The sequence below is a fragment of the Sarcophilus harrisii genome, chromosome 4 (genome assembly GCF_902635505.1).
Source record: "Sarcophilus harrisii chromosome 4, mSarHar1.11, whole genome shotgun sequence".
Taxonomy (NCBI): Eukaryota; Metazoa; Chordata; class Mammalia; order Dasyuromorphia; family Dasyuridae; genus Sarcophilus; species Sarcophilus harrisii.
Genome location: NC_045429.1, coordinates 302,129,652 through 302,145,839, shown reverse-complemented (window position 1 = coordinate 302,145,839; position 16,188 = coordinate 302,129,652). Strand labels below are relative to the sequence as shown.

Sequence of the window (16,188 nt, the reverse complement as noted above, 5' to 3'; positions counted from 1 at the left end):
TTGTGAATTATTTCTAATAGCTTTTTAGTAGAATCTCTGGGGTTCTGTAAGTATCAGAAATGATATCATCTGCAAAGAGTGATAATTTGGTTTCCTCATTACCTACTCTAATCTCTTTCTCAACTCTTATTGCTGAATAATAATGAATAATTGCTGAATAATAATATACTGAATAATAATGGTGATAGTGGGCAACCTTGTTTCACTCCTGATCTTACTGGGAAAGGTTCCAGTTTATCCCCATTATGTTGGTGTTTTTCTTCTTTAAAATAAGAGTTCTCTCTGAGAGAAAGCAGGTTTCTCGGGGAGGTTTTCTGGAGGCAGCCTTAGTTTCAGTTGAAAGTAAATAATTACTCCAAAATCGCAGCCAGCTGATAAAAGTTCAGATCTTTTATTGTGTCCTTCAATATAGCCCGTTTAGCTCAGAGACCTAGCTCTCCGCTTGGTTCTAAGAGCTCCGCCAGAATGTCTCCAAATCCAAAGGTTTGTCCTTCTGATTCCATCCAACACCAAGGTAGAAGATACAATAAATCTCTTACCTCGAGGATAGGGCTTGTGGGCTTCCTCGCAGAGTGCTCCTCTCCGACTCCTGAGAATGTTCCCAAAATAACTCTCTCGAGTGGCTCACTGGAGCTGTATCTATGCTACTTCTCCGAGAGTGGGATTGTAGGATATCTCTCAGCATGCTCTCTGGCCCTAAGAGCTTCAAGGGAGGTGTGAATTCAGATATCTCTTTCTAAACCCTGAAATCTCCCAAACATGTGAACGTCAATGAGTACTTAAATATTTCTTGCTTCTATGAGCTCTCTAAAGGTGTGAACACAAGCATCGTTTCTATCAGTTGTACTTAGTACCTTGTTTCAAGTTCTGGCCCAAAATATCTCCTTCTAAGATCAAATCAATCATATTGAACCATGCTAAATTAGATAATTATTGTCTCTATCAACTCTAATGGCTTATCACTTTGTAAAGATTCCAACCATTATATATGATGCTTACTGACAGTTTTAAATACATGCTCCTGACTATTTTAAGGAAAAGTACATTTATTCCTATCCTCTCAAGTATTTTTATTAGGAATGGATGTTGAATTTTATCAAATACTTTTTCTGCATATATTGAGATGATCATATGGTTTTTGTTAATTTAGTTATTGATATAGTCAATTATGCTAATAGTTTTCCTACTATTGAACCAGCTCTGCATTCCTGGTATAAAACCTACTTGATCATAGTGTATTATCCTGGGGATGATTTTCTGTAATCTTTTTGCTAATATTTAAGATTCTAGCATCAATATTCATTAGGGAGATAGGTCTATAATTTTCTTTTTCTGTTTTCAACCTGCCTTTTTTAGGTATCAGTACCATATCTGTGTCATAAAAGGAATTTGGTAGGACTCCTTCAATCCCTATTTTTTCAAATAGTTTATATAGCATTGGAGTTGATTGTTCTTTAAATGTTTGGTAGAATTCACATGAAAATCCATCTGGTCCTGGGGATTTTTTCTTAGGGAGTTGGTTAATAAGTTGTTCTATCTCTTTTTTTAAAAATGGGACTATTTAGTCTATATACTTCTTCCTCTGTTAATCTGGGCAAGCTATACTTTTGAAGGTATTCTTCCATTTCATTTAAATTAACGAATTTATTGGCATAAAGTTGGGCAAAGTAACTCCTAATTATTGCTCTAATTTCCTCTTCATTCGTGATGAGTTCTCCCTTTTCATTTTTAAGATTAACAATTTGATTTTCCTCTTTCCTTTTTTTAATCAGATTTACTAAGGGTTTGTCTATTTGTTGGTTTTTTTCATAGAACCAAGTCTTAGTTTTATTAATTAATTCAATAGTTTTTTTTTTACTTTCAATTTCATTGATCTCTCCTTTTATTTTTAGAATTTCAAGTTTAGTGTTTGACTGGGGGTTTTTAATTTGTTCCTTTTCTAGCCTTTTTAGTTGCAAGCCCAATTCATTGACCTTCTCTTTCTCTATTTTATGCAAGTAGGCCTCTAGAGACATGAAATTTTCCCTTATTACCACTTGGCTGCATCCCACACATTTTGTTATGATGTCTCATTATTGTCATTTTCTTGGGTGAAGTTATTAATTATGTCTTATGATTTGCTGTTTCACCCAATCATGCTTTAGGATAAGAGTGATAATTTGGTTTTCTTATTACCTACTCTGACTCCTTTAATCTTTTTTTCATCTCTTATTGCTAAAGCTAGCATTTCTAATACAATATTGAATTGTAATGACAATAGTGGATAACCTTGTTTCACTCCTGATCTCATTGGGAATGCTTCCAGTTTATCCCCATTACATATGATGCTTACTTATGGTTTTAAATAGATGCTACTTACTATTTTAAGGAAAAGTCCATTTATTCCTATAAATGGACTAGTGTTTTTGTATAGGAATGGGTATTGGATTTTATGAAATGCTTTTTCTGCATCTATTGAAATGATCATATAATTTTTGTTAATTTGGTTATTGATATAGTCAATTATGCTAATAGTTTTCCTACTATTGAACCAGCCCTGCATTCCTGGTATAAATCCTACTTGGTCATGGTGTATTATCCTGGGGATGATTTTCTGTAATTTTTTTGCTAATATTTTATTTAAGATTTTAGCATCCATCAGTATTCATTAGGGAGATTGGTCTGTAATTTTTTTTCCTCTGTTTTCATTCTACCTGGTTTAGGTATCAGTATTTTGTCTATGTCATAAAAGGAATTTGGTAGGAGTCCTTCATTGCCTATTTTTTCAAATAGTTTGTTTATATAGCATTGGAATCAATTGTTCTTTAAATGTTCGGTAGAATTCACATGTAAATCCATCTGGTCCTGGGGATTTTTTCTTAGGGAGTTGATTAATAGTTTGTTCTATTTCTTCTTCTAAAATGGGACTATTGAAGCAATTTACTTTCTCTGTTTATCTGGGCAGCCTATATTTTTGAAGGTATTCATCCATTTCACTTAGGTTATCAAATTTATTGGCATAAAGTTGGGCAAAGTAACTCCTAATTATTGCTCTAATTTCCTCTTCATTAGTGAAGAGTTTTCCCTTTTCATTTTTAAGACTAACAATTTGATTTTCCTCTTTCCTTTTTCTAATCAAATTTACTAAAGATTTATCTATTTTGTTGGTTTTTTTCATAAAACTAACTTAGTTTTATTCATTAATTCAATAGTTTTTTTTTTACTTTCAATTATTAAATTATCCTTTTATTTTTAGAATTTCAAGTTTAGTATTTGATTAGGGGTTTTAAATTTACTCTTTTTCTAGCTTTTAAGTTGCAAGGCCAATTCATTGATTTTCTTTTTCTCTCTTTTATGTAAATAAGCCTCTAAAGATTAAAAAAAAATTACCCTTATTAATGCTTTGGTTGCATCCCACACATTTTGGTATGTTGTCTCATTATTGTTATTCTCTTGGATGAAATTATTAATTGTGTCTATGATTTGCTGTTTCACCCATTCATGCTTTAGGATGAGATTATTTAGTTTCCAATTACTTTTTGGTCTATTTTCCCCTGGCTTTTTATTGAATGTAGTTTTTATTGCATTGTGATCTGAAAAGAATGCATTTGCTATTTCTGCCTTTCTGCATTTAATTTTGATGTCCTTATGTCCTAATATATGGTCAATTTTTGCCTAGGTTCCATGAACTGCCAAGAAGAAAGTGTATTCTTTTCTGTTTGCATTCACTCTCCAAAGATCTATCATATCTAACTTTTCAAATATTCTATTCACCTCTTCAACTTCTTTCTTATGTATGATTTGATTTATCTAATCCTGAGAGTTCAAGGTTGAGATCTACGACTATTATAGTTTTGCTGTCTTGGTACATATATGTATATACTACTTGGTACATATATGTTTAGTATTAATATTGCTTCATTATCTAATGCTACTCTTTACTAAGATATATTTTCCTTCCTTATCTCTTTTAATTAGATCAATTTTTGCTTTTGCTTGATTTGAGATAAGGATGGCTACCTTACCCCTGCTTTTTTTTTTTTACTTCACTTGGAGCATAATAGATTCTGCTCCAGTCTTTTACTTTTACTTTGTATGTATCACCCTGCTTTAAATGTGTTTCCTGTAAACAACATATTGTAGGATTCTGGCTTTTGATCCAGTCTGCTATCGCCTCCACCTTATGGGAGAGTTCATCCCATTCACGTTTATAGTTAAAACAATTAATTCTGTATTTCCTGCCATCTTCTTATCCCCAGATTAAATTTTTCTCTTTCCTTTCCCTCTTACCCCCACCCCAGTATTAAATTTATGAGCACCACTCACCTCACACAGCTCTCCCTCTTTAGAATCCCTCATTTCCCCTTTCTTATATATTTCCCCTACTATTTCTGGATTCCCTTCTATTTAGCTTACCCATTACCTTTTTGCTTTTCCCCTCCCACTTTTCAGTAAGGTTAGCGAAGTTTCTCTGTAGACCAAATATGTCTAATATTTTCTCTTTGGTTTTTTTTTTTTTGTTTGTTTGTTTTTAATAGCCTTTTATTTACAGGTTATATGTATGGGTAACTTTACAGCATTAACAATTGCCAAACCTCTTGTTCCAATTTTTCACCTCTTACCCCCTACCTCCTCCCCCAGATGGCAGGATAACCAGTAGATGTTAAATATATTAAAATATAAATTAGATACACAATAAGTATACATGACCAAACTGTTATTTTGCTGTACAAAAAGAAACAGACTCTGAAATATTGTACAATTAGCTTGTGAAGGAAATCCAAAATGCAGGTAAGCACAAATATAGGGTTGGGGAATTCAATGTAATGTTTTTTAGTCATCACCCAGAGTTCTTTCTCTGGGCGTAGCTGGTTCAGTTCATTACTGCTCCATTGGAAATGATTTGGTTGATCTCATTGCTGAGGATGGCCAGGTCCATCAGAACTGGTCATCATATAGTATTGTTTTGAAGTATATAATGATCTCCTGGTCCTGCTCATTTCACTCAGCATCAGTTCGTGTAAGTCTCTCCATGCCTTTCTGAAATCATCCTGTTGGTCATTTTTTCTTACAGAACAATAATAATATTTTCTCTTTGAGCCAGATATGATGAGAGTAAGATTCACACAATGTTCCTCCCTTTCCCTTTATTCCCTCAGATATGATAGGTTTATTTTGTTTCTTCTTGAGAGGTAATTTCCCTCTTTTTACCTCCACTTTTCTCGTTTTCTGATACAATCCCCTTTCTACTTATAATTCCTTTTTTGTATTATAACAGTAAAATCAAATTATACATGTGCTCTCTGTGTATGCCCATAACAAATACAGTTCTCTAGAGTTCTTTTTATTTTTTGTGCTTCTATTGAGTTCTATATTTGGACTATATATTGAGTCCTTCCAAATATAGGAAGTCAAATTTTTTATTTAGCTCTGTTTTTTTCATTAGAAATAAATGGAATTCACCTGTTTCATTGAATGTTGGAGGTGTAAACTGGAATTATAATTTCAGAAAAATAGACCTAAGGATGGAGGCATTCAGGGTAAGAAGGTTGATGAAAAGAAAGAAGTCTAGAGAATGAATGGAACCCAGAATAATAGAGGGCATACTGGTAGTACACAAACTATTTTGAGAGCTCTTATTCATACAAAAAAGGAAACAAGTCATAAACTTTCAATCTTGAAGTCATTCTTTCTTTGGCTTCAAACAAAGTCACTATTATATATTAGTAAGTAAGGCAACCTCTTTGGCCAGGAAACTAATGGAGAACTGTGAGCATTTATGCTAAAGAAAACAAAGTGGACTCAATGTTCCAGTTGAGTGAGCTGACTTCAACTATATCTGAGCACTCCAATCATAAAAGGAGTCAAAAGTTGGCAGAAATCCTTTGGAGTTAAGGCCTGGACTCATGGATAAGTCACTCAAAATTATTGCTTTATCTACCTGTTTTCTCTTCCTCTGGATAAAAGTGGTAATTTAATAACTTAAATTCCTTTCCCAGGAAAATGCGGAATTATTTAGAGCTGACATGACAAGTGAATCTTGGAAGGATTATGTAGATTATATCGATATTATGGTCTTAGAAGGATTTGAGCAATTTATTCGAAAATCTTTACAGTATCTTCTGAACAACATGATAACAGATGTAAGTTTTGAAAGTGATTTTTTGTTTCAAAGTGTATGTTAATGATAAATTTATCAAAAATTGACCTTAACAAAAATTTTTTCTAGAATACATAAACCTGATGATGAATTAAGACCCTCTGGGATCTCTCGATACCCCTGAGGCCCTCTTTACTAGGGCCAGGAAGGTTGAATTTTCTCTGATTCCTATAGTTAACGATCATTAGAATCTCAAAGAGGTCAGGGAAATTAGGTGTTCTTAATTGCACTTCTGTTCCATTTTTCTATAAATAAAATCCACAGTATTGGGTTCTTATAAAAATTAAGTCATTTCCATGTCACTTCTAAGTTCTTGAATATTTAGTCTTCTCATCTTTTGTTTAGAAGGTCAGTGGTGTAAATTGCTGATTTGGTTCCTGTATTTCTATTTTTTTGGCTTACAGGGCAGAAAAGTTAAAGGGATATGGGTTGGAAAGGGAAAGATCTCTGAATCAAGGGTCTCTTCTTCCACTCGTATTCATTCGTTATGCACATGGAGGCCTCTAAGCTAACTGGATAAGTTGGTACTGCCTAAACTAATCATTAGGCAAAATTCACCTGCCTTTTATGATATCAGGATAAATTTTTATAAAGAGACAAGTACATCTCCTTTAAATGAAGTGGAAGTTACTTAAACAACTTCTCTATTACTTTTGGGAATGGGTACTTAGCTGCTTAAATCAGCATGAAAACTATGTTAAACAATTAGAAAAGAAAGCGCAATTTTAATCCTAGGTTCTGTTTCATTGGAAAGACAACTAAGAAAAGTATCTCCAGTCTTCAGTGATGACTGATGCCATTTATGTGTGCTTTCTGCTTTGAGAATAATACAATAGAGAACTCTGTAAAAAGGGAAATATTCTCAGTGAACCCCTCTAGATCTATCTGGCCTAAGTTTTAATCCTGTTTTCACTACTTACTAGCTATGAAATTTGCCCTGAGAGACAGCATGGCATACTGAATGCTGTGCTGGACTTAGAATCAGGAAAACTTGGGCTGAAATTTTGCTGCTTATACTTATTAACTGTATGACTGCACGGCCATTTCTTTAATTATAAAATGGGGATAATTATATCTGCAATACCTCCCTCAAAGTACTGTGATGGGAATGCAGAGAGAATATATGTAAAACAGCTTGCAAACTTGAAACAGTGAAAAAACAGTGGAAAAAGTACTGATCTTGGAATTAAGAAGACTCATTTTCATGAGTTCAAATCCAGTCTCAGTTAGCAATGTGACCATGGGCAAGTCACTTAATGTCTTAGTTTCCTTAGCTGTACAATAATCTGGAGGAGGAAACAGAAAACCATTCAAATACCTTTATTAAGAAAACCCCAAATGGGGTCACAAAGCATGAGACATGACTGAAATGACTGAACAACAATTGCAAATTTGAGAGTGCTAGTTTATGGAATTTCCAAGTTTTATTAGGATAAAGCAAATTGTATTACAATGTTATTGTAATAAAATAAGTAACAATAATAATAAGCTTTTAAAAATCCCAAGTAATACAAAGTTTATTTGCATTTCACCACAAATGCAAATACAGTTATTTTTGTAGTAGACTTATTCTGTGAATTCTTTTCCTTAAGCTAAAACTGAGCTTACATTTTCTGAATATACAAAACTTTTGGAATTGGAGCCAAATTGGCTTGGAGTTTTAAAAAATTCATGTATACATGAATTTCACAAAATGTACTATATGAGAAACTACTGTAAGTAGAATAATACATAAAATTATAAGTAAATAGATCTATTCTCTTGAAGAAAATAATTTCTCTGGGCATCAACTTTTCTCAGGAAGTTATTGCTCCTCTGTTTGAAGTGAGGTTGGAACTAAATGAAGATGTCTTAACATACAATCCATCTCTGGAAATTGGAGTAGATAATGGCTTCTTGAATCTAATAGAGAGTCTGATAAGTGACATATATAACACTGCCAAACTGATCCAACGAGTGGCAAAAGGCAAATTGAGTTACAAGGTGAGCTTTTATTTAATTCATCTCTTATATTGGTAAGGACTTATTTGTCATTCCTTTTGGGCCACTTCTCCAACTTCCATTCACATTGTCAGAACAATTACTATTTTTTTAATCTTGGAGTTCTAGGCCAATGATGTCATGTCAAACTTAAATAGAAGAAGATCTCTGCAGTCATAAAATGACTTAAGAAATCCCCAATAATATTATCTATGTTATGTTACATTTTTATTTATTTTGTTAAACATCTCCCAATCACATTTAAATTTAGTTTGAGCCCGCATGTTTTGTAGCCACAGGTGGCCAGTGGACCACGAGACACCTATGATCAAGGAGGTAATCCAGAGGAATTGGAGAGGGGGAGAATTCTAGAACTTTGCTCACAAGTCCCCAGCAAATGTGCTTCCTGATATGTATTAACCAGCTGATATTGCTCCAATATTCATTTGTTTTTACAAAAAGTGGGTTACAGCAAGGACAAAAAAAAATCCTAAAATTGAGGAGATAATCTTGCCTCTGTATGTAAGAGAGATCTCAAGAACCTTTTAACTCCACTCCCTCATTTTCCAGATGAAGAGACTAAAGTCAAGGCAGCTCTAAATCTGTGATGCTATGAAATTGTGAGCTGTTATTAATTTCTTCCCTTTAGCAACAGCCAAGTAGCATATCTTTCTGAATATGAATGGGAGAAAGTTTCTCTTCCTATCTTCTTAACTCTCTATTAGCCTAAATAACTCCATGAAAATAGTTCTATCTCAGCACAGCTAAACTCTGGTAACTGATGTATAGGTACTGCTTTGATCTGTCTCCTGGTTCAATACTCTTAACTGCCTTTAAGCCCCTATGGGTATTGTAGGGGCAAGTTTATTTATAGGCAGAATAATTCTAATCAGGTTCAACATTTGAAGAAATAAAGACATTCAACTTGAGCCAACTACAGAGTTTATTTAGGGACAACTCCAGATTACTTGTGTGAAGCTAGGCAAATCCCTTCCATTGTTGGTCTCATTTTTTTTTTCACCTGTAAAATGGAAATAATATCTATCTAATAGGATGGTTCTGAGAATCCAATGAGATCCAATTTATAAAGCATCCAACTGAGGATCCATTTTGTAAAATCTCCTAGTGAGATGGTACCTAGCACATAGTAGGCACTATATAAATCCTTAGTTCCTTCCATATTGTTATATTCTTTTGTCAGTCTCTGACACATGCTGCCCCCATTTTTGTCCTCTCTAGGAAAAGGAAACTGCAAGTATAACTGCACTCAAAAAGTTGACTCTACATAGAAATAATATGACAACTGACCTTCCATGTTCCTTTATCCTAAAATACATAAAGGGGCAGTTAGGTGTTACAGTGGATAGAGCTTTGAACCTGGAGTCAGGAAGATTCAGCTTCCAAAGTTAAAATCTGGCCTCAGATACTTCCTAACTCTGTGATTCTGGCTAAGTCAGTCAACCATGTCTATCTCAGTTTCCTCATCTGTAAAATGAGCTGAAGAAGGAAATGGCAAACCACTCCAGGATCATATGGGGTCACAAAGAATCAGATATGACTAAAATTACTGAATAATAACAATGCAAAGGGAATTGTTGCTTCTTAGAAACTTACAACTTTGGGGAGGCAGAAAAATCACAGTGGCTGCTCTCATGGGTATTCATCAGTCATTCTACTTGTTTCTATGTGTTGCTTCCTTGGGATGAAAGAACCTGATCTAACCAGCTTACATCAAGAACCATTCTGACTTTTCTCATCTACATTTAACACCTCAGATAGCCAACTCCATTTCTTTCTACCAGGCAGAGAATAAGGTCCACCATACTGATTGCTTCCCAAAGGCTTATTTTTAACTTTAAAAAATCTCCCAATTTCATTTTGTTTTAAGGCTAGCAGCCTTTTCATTAATTAAAATCAATGATTAAATTCCCCAGTGGGGAGAAAAAAAAGCTAATTTGAACTGTGAATTTGACTGTCTTTACTCTTTCAGAGTGACCTCGAAGAGAATGGAGAATTGTTAGAAATGAGGGAAGATGTGACAAACCAAGTGTATACTGCCATGAAACAGGCTGAGGAGTATCAAGATTCCTTTGAGAAATATTCTTATTTATGGATAGATAACCTCCGTGAATTCATGCAGCTCTTCTTGACTTATGGACACATGTTCACACAAGAAGAGCTGGATGCCCGACTTGAAGAAAGTCTCCCTAAGACGCCCCCAACTCTGCCACAGTTTCAACAGCAGGTAACATTAAAATGACAACAATTAAGGCACCAGGAAGGAATTTTAAAGTTATTATTGATGTTAGGTGGGGCAGAGTGGAGGTGGTTGTCTAAATAACTCTAAATTTATATAAGATTTATCCACCTTGCAGGTAATCTGTACAAATTTCTAATCTGATCCTGGCTTCCCCCTGCAATTCAAAACATTTCTATGCTCTCTTTATATTAAATAAGATTGAGTCAGAGAATACAAATTAATTTTTAATATTAGCCCAACACAATTATAAAGGAAAAAATACTACATTCCATACACATTCCAAGGCAAATGAAAATGATTTCTTAGTTGTCTGAGTTTTTCATAATTTTAGTTGTGTCTCTATACCATTTCATCAACATGGCTAATTAGGAATTGTATGTAGTCAGTTTCCTACACCATAGGTACTTTAAGAATCACCCTAGACTCTTGGGATGATGCTGGACCAGGAGATCTATGAGTTTTTTCCTTCCCAGCTATAGAAAGAAGCCACACTCAAAAGATTTTAATTCTCTGTGCTTTTTAAGAAAACCACTAGTTCATTTTATACTTCTATTGTGACACTGATTAATGCTTTTCAGATTGATTCTTATGAGAAGCTTTATGAGGAAGTCTCCAAATTTGAGAACAGCAAAATATTTAATGGTTGGTTACAGAGTGATTGCCGTCCATTTAAGCAAGCCCTTCTCAATATCATTAAACGGTGGAGCCTTATGTTTAAGCAGCATCTGAGTGACCATGTTACTAATAGGTAGGATGTTCCAATATTTTTATTTTAAATTTACTTTTATTTGATGGGTGACATCTATCTTGAAAATGAAAACCAAAAACTTGTTAGTCTGCTGAAATGTCTTAGTATGCCATCCTACTCTGAAGAGAGATACCTACATAGTATAAATTTCATTATCATTCTTGTAGTTTATTATCTGCAAAATGAGGGGCCCACATTCTCTGAAATATCTGAGGAGCCATAGTATTCTATGATTCCACTTAAACTTACTGAAAAATTTTCCTAAAGTAGGGAAAACAAAATTTGTATTAGTCCAGGATATTAGTCTAATCCAAGAAAAGGGAACCAAGGTAGAAATTCTAAAAGAATTATATTGGGGACATCTGGATTCAGGACCTGGTCTCACATATCATTAAGACTGATGAAGGTAGAAGGTGTGGCCTAAAAATCTGCTCTAAGGTAAAAGGAGATTGTAACTGGGGGTCTTGGTGGAGGGGGTCTTGAGACCTCACCCTATTTTAAAGACAGCATTATCTCCAGTGGAAGAATTCAGACTGTGGTAGCCAGAAATCCATTTTATCTAGCCATTCCATCTAGAGGCTATTAGTTGTCTGAAGTTTTCACCCTGTTCATTATTCAACTGTTGTTCCCCATGCATGCAATATTTTCCCACCCTAATCTACTTATTGCCTGCAAAGAACATTCTATTAAAATAGATATCTTCCAAATATGTACTCCTATCATATATGTCACTGCTTTCTACTTGACTTTATGCCCATTTATTCTTTTTCCTAATTGGATGTCTCTTTGCCCCATTATCTTCTTTGGTATTTATTAGATTATAAATCATAAAATTATTGACCACATTCCAAATTACTGGTTTTTTTTTTAGCCTGGCCGATCTAGAAACTTTCATGAAAGAAGCCAAAGCAGGTTTAACAAAGCCTCTAAAAGAAGGTGATTATGATGGTCTTGTAACAGTCATGGGGCACTTAATGAAGGTCAAAGAGAGACAAATAGCAACAGACCACATGTTTGAACCTCTGAAACAAACTATTGAACTACTAAAGACCTATGGAGAGGAGATGCCTGAAGAAATACACACCAAGTTACAGGTGAGGTATTTGGTGGCTAAACAGTTGGATTAAGTGGTTAATCAAACAACAAATAATTTAGTACTTACCATATGGCCAGTGCTGTGAAAACACAGAGTGCAGTATGATGGAAGTATAAGATATGGTTTCGATATTGCCTTAAGGACTGACAGATTTTTGGTTGTGGGTTAGTTTGCACTCAAGTATTAATTATGAATATGTTTGTCTGAGAGTCATACACAAATCTAACTCAAATGATTCTCAACTGAGAAGGAAAAGAGGAAAACAAATTTCATCATATACCCACTGAGTTACATACTGTAAATGGCAGCAACCCTGTTGGATGAAGAGTAGCAATAAATGGTTAGACATGTGTGGGGAAAAGAAGAGGGGCCCAGAGACTCTGAATTAGATATCTGAATAAGTGGAAAACAGTGGAATTTGGAACCAGAGCAGCATCCCAGAAAAAGTCTAGCTCCTCAATTTTACTATGATGGTTGTCCTGAGGGCTGATAGGACTGTCACTTCGGTGAAAAGAACAAGCCTTGGGGAACCAAGGACGCATCCAAGAGGCTGCCAGTAACCCTCTGAGATTCTCACCAGGCTTTCCCTAGGGGCTGAGATCAATTTCCCTATTTTCCTCACCTATTTCTTCCCTTTCTTTACTCATTCTCCAGCATAAAATTGAATCGAAGGGAATCCAGCCATGTTGTTTCTTTCCCTTCCTCCTCTGTTGCTGCTTTGAGAACAACTGTTTTTGTAAATGGTTTTCTGTGCATGTAGGGGAAAATGTATTAAAGCCAGGATGACCTTTCAAATCTGTGCCAAAACTGCTTACTTGAATGTTTGCAGTGAAAAGTGTAATGGAGGGAAGACAAACTTGAGAGGGAACATAAAGGTTTCATAATCTTAATTTGGATTTGCCAGTAAAAAATGAATGGAGATTTAAACTGCACATTAATTGAGATTATAGTGCATTAGAGAGAAAAGGAAAACAATATTAGGGGACAAATTATGTGAACTACTAAAAAGTCCTGCACATTTTAGAGGTTTGAACAGGTTTACTTTCATTTTCAAAATCATTGGCAGCTGCTTTTTCTTATTTAGTGCACTGTGTTTTTTATTTTTGTTTTTTGAGACTTGGTCTCCCTATTTTTGCCCAGGCTGCTAAGCACAGTCACTCACAATAAATACTGTTGCTGGCTTTGACATCCATTTACTGATCTGAGTAGATTAGTGCCTCGTTAGGCATCCTGGGGAATTCTGCCTCTTGTAGGGTCAGAATTCCCAAACTCCTCAAACTCTGGAATGGCAGAAATGCCAATGGAGTTTTAAAAGAAGGCTCAACACATTCAAGGGGAATGAACTGAATCTGTGCCTTCATAAAAGAAAGATAAAGGGAGCTGCTCTCCTTCAACCTTGCTCACACAATGACAGCTCATTCTGCCTGGTTCAACACCACCATCTGCTGCTTATGTAAGAAATAGCAGCTAACAGTTGCTTTGAAAGAAGCTAGGGATTTAAAAATGAGTAGGCGAGGAAGAGTGTATTACAGGCACAAAGGGCTGTGCAAAGGCACAAATATGAAAACTGCATGTCAGTTGCAGGAAATATCGAATTAAGCCAATTTGGAACACTTATATTATATACTATACTATAGTATATTGTGCAAATGTTCGTGTAACACAATAAATTTTGGAAATCTTATTTCAGGAATGGTTACTTTTATTTTTATTTGTGTAATAGATGTTTGTTGATGGTTACTAAGTTCAGCATTTTTTAAAAAGGCAGATGGAAGGAATGATCCTTTCATATGTGAAGGATGATAATCATTTTCAACGTGCATAAATTAGGAAAGAGGTGAAAGAAAGGAAAGATTGACAAGGTACAAGAATTAGGATAAGTTATTTGAGGGTCTCAGAATTCAGAATGAGAGTTTGTACTTAATATGATTGTTTATTAATATAGAACCTCAAATAGGGTTCAGCATGGTGAAAACAGCATTTGCTGAGTATGAGTCTAGCTTTTGTGAGTTATGTATTTGACCTTTGAGTTTAGAGGAAAGAAAACTGTTTCCTTTCTGTTGTTTTCTGATTTTTAAAGTAGCCTCCTTATTCATTATTTTTTCTAGGAACTACCAGAGCAGTGGACCCAAACAAAGAAAGTGGCTATACAAGTCAAACAAAATGTGGCTCCTCTACAGGCCAATGAAGTGAATATAATTAGAAGAAAATGCCAGCAGTTTGAGGTACCATGGGAAGAAATCCTGTTAAGCAGAGCCATAACTGAACTTTTTTTTTTAAATGCTCAGGATAAGTTTCATAAAATGTACCTACATACAGTTAATATCACAAATGTTTTCATATCAATTTTTTGAAGGCAAATTTATTTGGGGGGAAACAGGGACACACAGAATGGTACTGGGGAGTTTAACCAGGGTAGACAGAGATGGAAGCACTTGACATCTTGTAATATCCTATTTTAAATATTTATTCTTGTTAATTGGATGCTAAACCAGTTGTTTTTAATGGTGCTGTAATCCAAGGGCTGTTAAATCCCAATAAATTTCAGCATCTTGGGTAAAGCTGTATTCTCTCCCCCTTGGTAAGTAGTACACAACTCTCAGATCCTGTTGGAATTGGGGCAATATGGTACTTGATTTGTAGTAGCAAACTGTATAAACTGGACTATTTAGTTTATTTTGTCATTTGTTTGAAATATAAAGTCCAATTAATACATTGTCAGTGGAGTTGTGAATTGATCCAACCATTCTGAAGAGCAATTTGGAACTCTGCTCAAAGGGCTATCAAACTGTGCATACCCTTGTTCTAGCAGTGTTTCTACTGGGCCTACATCCCAAAGAGATCTTAAAGGACAAAAAGGGACCTACGTGTACAAAAATGTTTGTGGCAGCCCTTTTTGTAGTAGCAAGAAACTGGAAACTGAATGGATGCCCATCAACTGGAGCTAAATTATGGTATATCAATGTTATGGAATATTATTGTTCTGTAAGAAACGACCAGCAGGATGATTTCACAGAAGCCTGGAGAGATTTACATGAATTGATGTTAAGTGAAATGAGCAGAACCAGGAGATCATTATACACGGCAATGACAATACTATAGAGGATCAATTCTGATGGACATGGCTCTCTTCAACAATGAGATAATTCAAACCAGTTCTAGTTGTTCATTGATTAAGAGAGCCATCTATACCCAGAGAGAGGACTGTGGGACCTGAATGTAGTTCACAACAGCATTCTTACTCTTTTTGTTGTTTCTTGCATTTTATTTTTCTTTTCTTTTCTTTTTGACTGGTTTGATTTGATTTTTCTTGTGCAGCACGATAATTATATAAATATGTTATGCATATATTGGATTTAATGTATATTTCTAACATGTTTAACATATATTGGATTACTTGCCATCTAGGGAAGAGGGTGGGGGAAGAGAAATTGGAACACGAGGTATTACAAGGGCTAATATTGAAGAATTGTCCACACGTATGTTTTGAAAAATAAAAAGCTTTAATTAAAAAAAAAGAAATATAAAGTCCATATTTTTTTTTTCTTTCTAGCTCAAGCAGCATGAATTTAGAGAATTTTTCAGACGAGATGCCCCCTTTAATTTTACAGATCCTGCTCCCTACAAATCCCTGAATAAGGTATTTAAATCAGTGAAAAGTGACATTCTGTGTTGTTTCTTTATTCCTTTATGCTTTAATTCTTGTGATTATATAAATAAATTTACCTGACCTCAGAGCCAGAATATTTATTTCTATATAAATATGGTGTCTATAAATTGGGTCAAGGACAGTGAACTTAGCTTGGAGTGAGGAAATAATCATATTTACGAAATCTACTCAATGATATCCTTTTTTTTTTTTTACCTCCCTCCACAACTGCTGAAAATACCTCATAGCCTTCAGTGTCACTCCCCCCCCCAAAAAAATGGGGTACAGAAGAATGAGGTCCAGAATTATACTCAGA

General features: G+C 34.7%; 1 protein-coding gene across 3 annotated transcripts in view; it reads left to right on the top strand.

Moving 5' to 3' along the window:
- Positions 1 to 16,188, top strand: part of DNAH17 (dynein axonemal heavy chain 17) — a 254,986-nt gene that overhangs the window by 51,607 nt on the left and 187,191 nt on the right. For all 3 annotated transcript variants that reach the window (XM_031965574.1, XM_031965573.1, XM_031965572.1), the window contains 7 exons: positions 5,979 to 6,122; positions 7,940 to 8,122; positions 10,110 to 10,364; positions 10,958 to 11,127; positions 11,999 to 12,221; positions 14,332 to 14,448; positions 15,777 to 15,863. In XM_031965574.1, the coding sequence (XP_031821434.1) occupies positions 5,979 to 6,122; positions 7,940 to 8,122; positions 10,110 to 10,364; positions 10,958 to 11,127; positions 11,999 to 12,221; positions 14,332 to 14,448; positions 15,777 to 15,863 (1,179 nt within the window). The remainder of the gene's footprint in view (positions 1 to 5,978; positions 6,123 to 7,939; positions 8,123 to 10,109; positions 10,365 to 10,957; positions 11,128 to 11,998; positions 12,222 to 14,331; positions 14,449 to 15,776; positions 15,864 to 16,188) is intronic.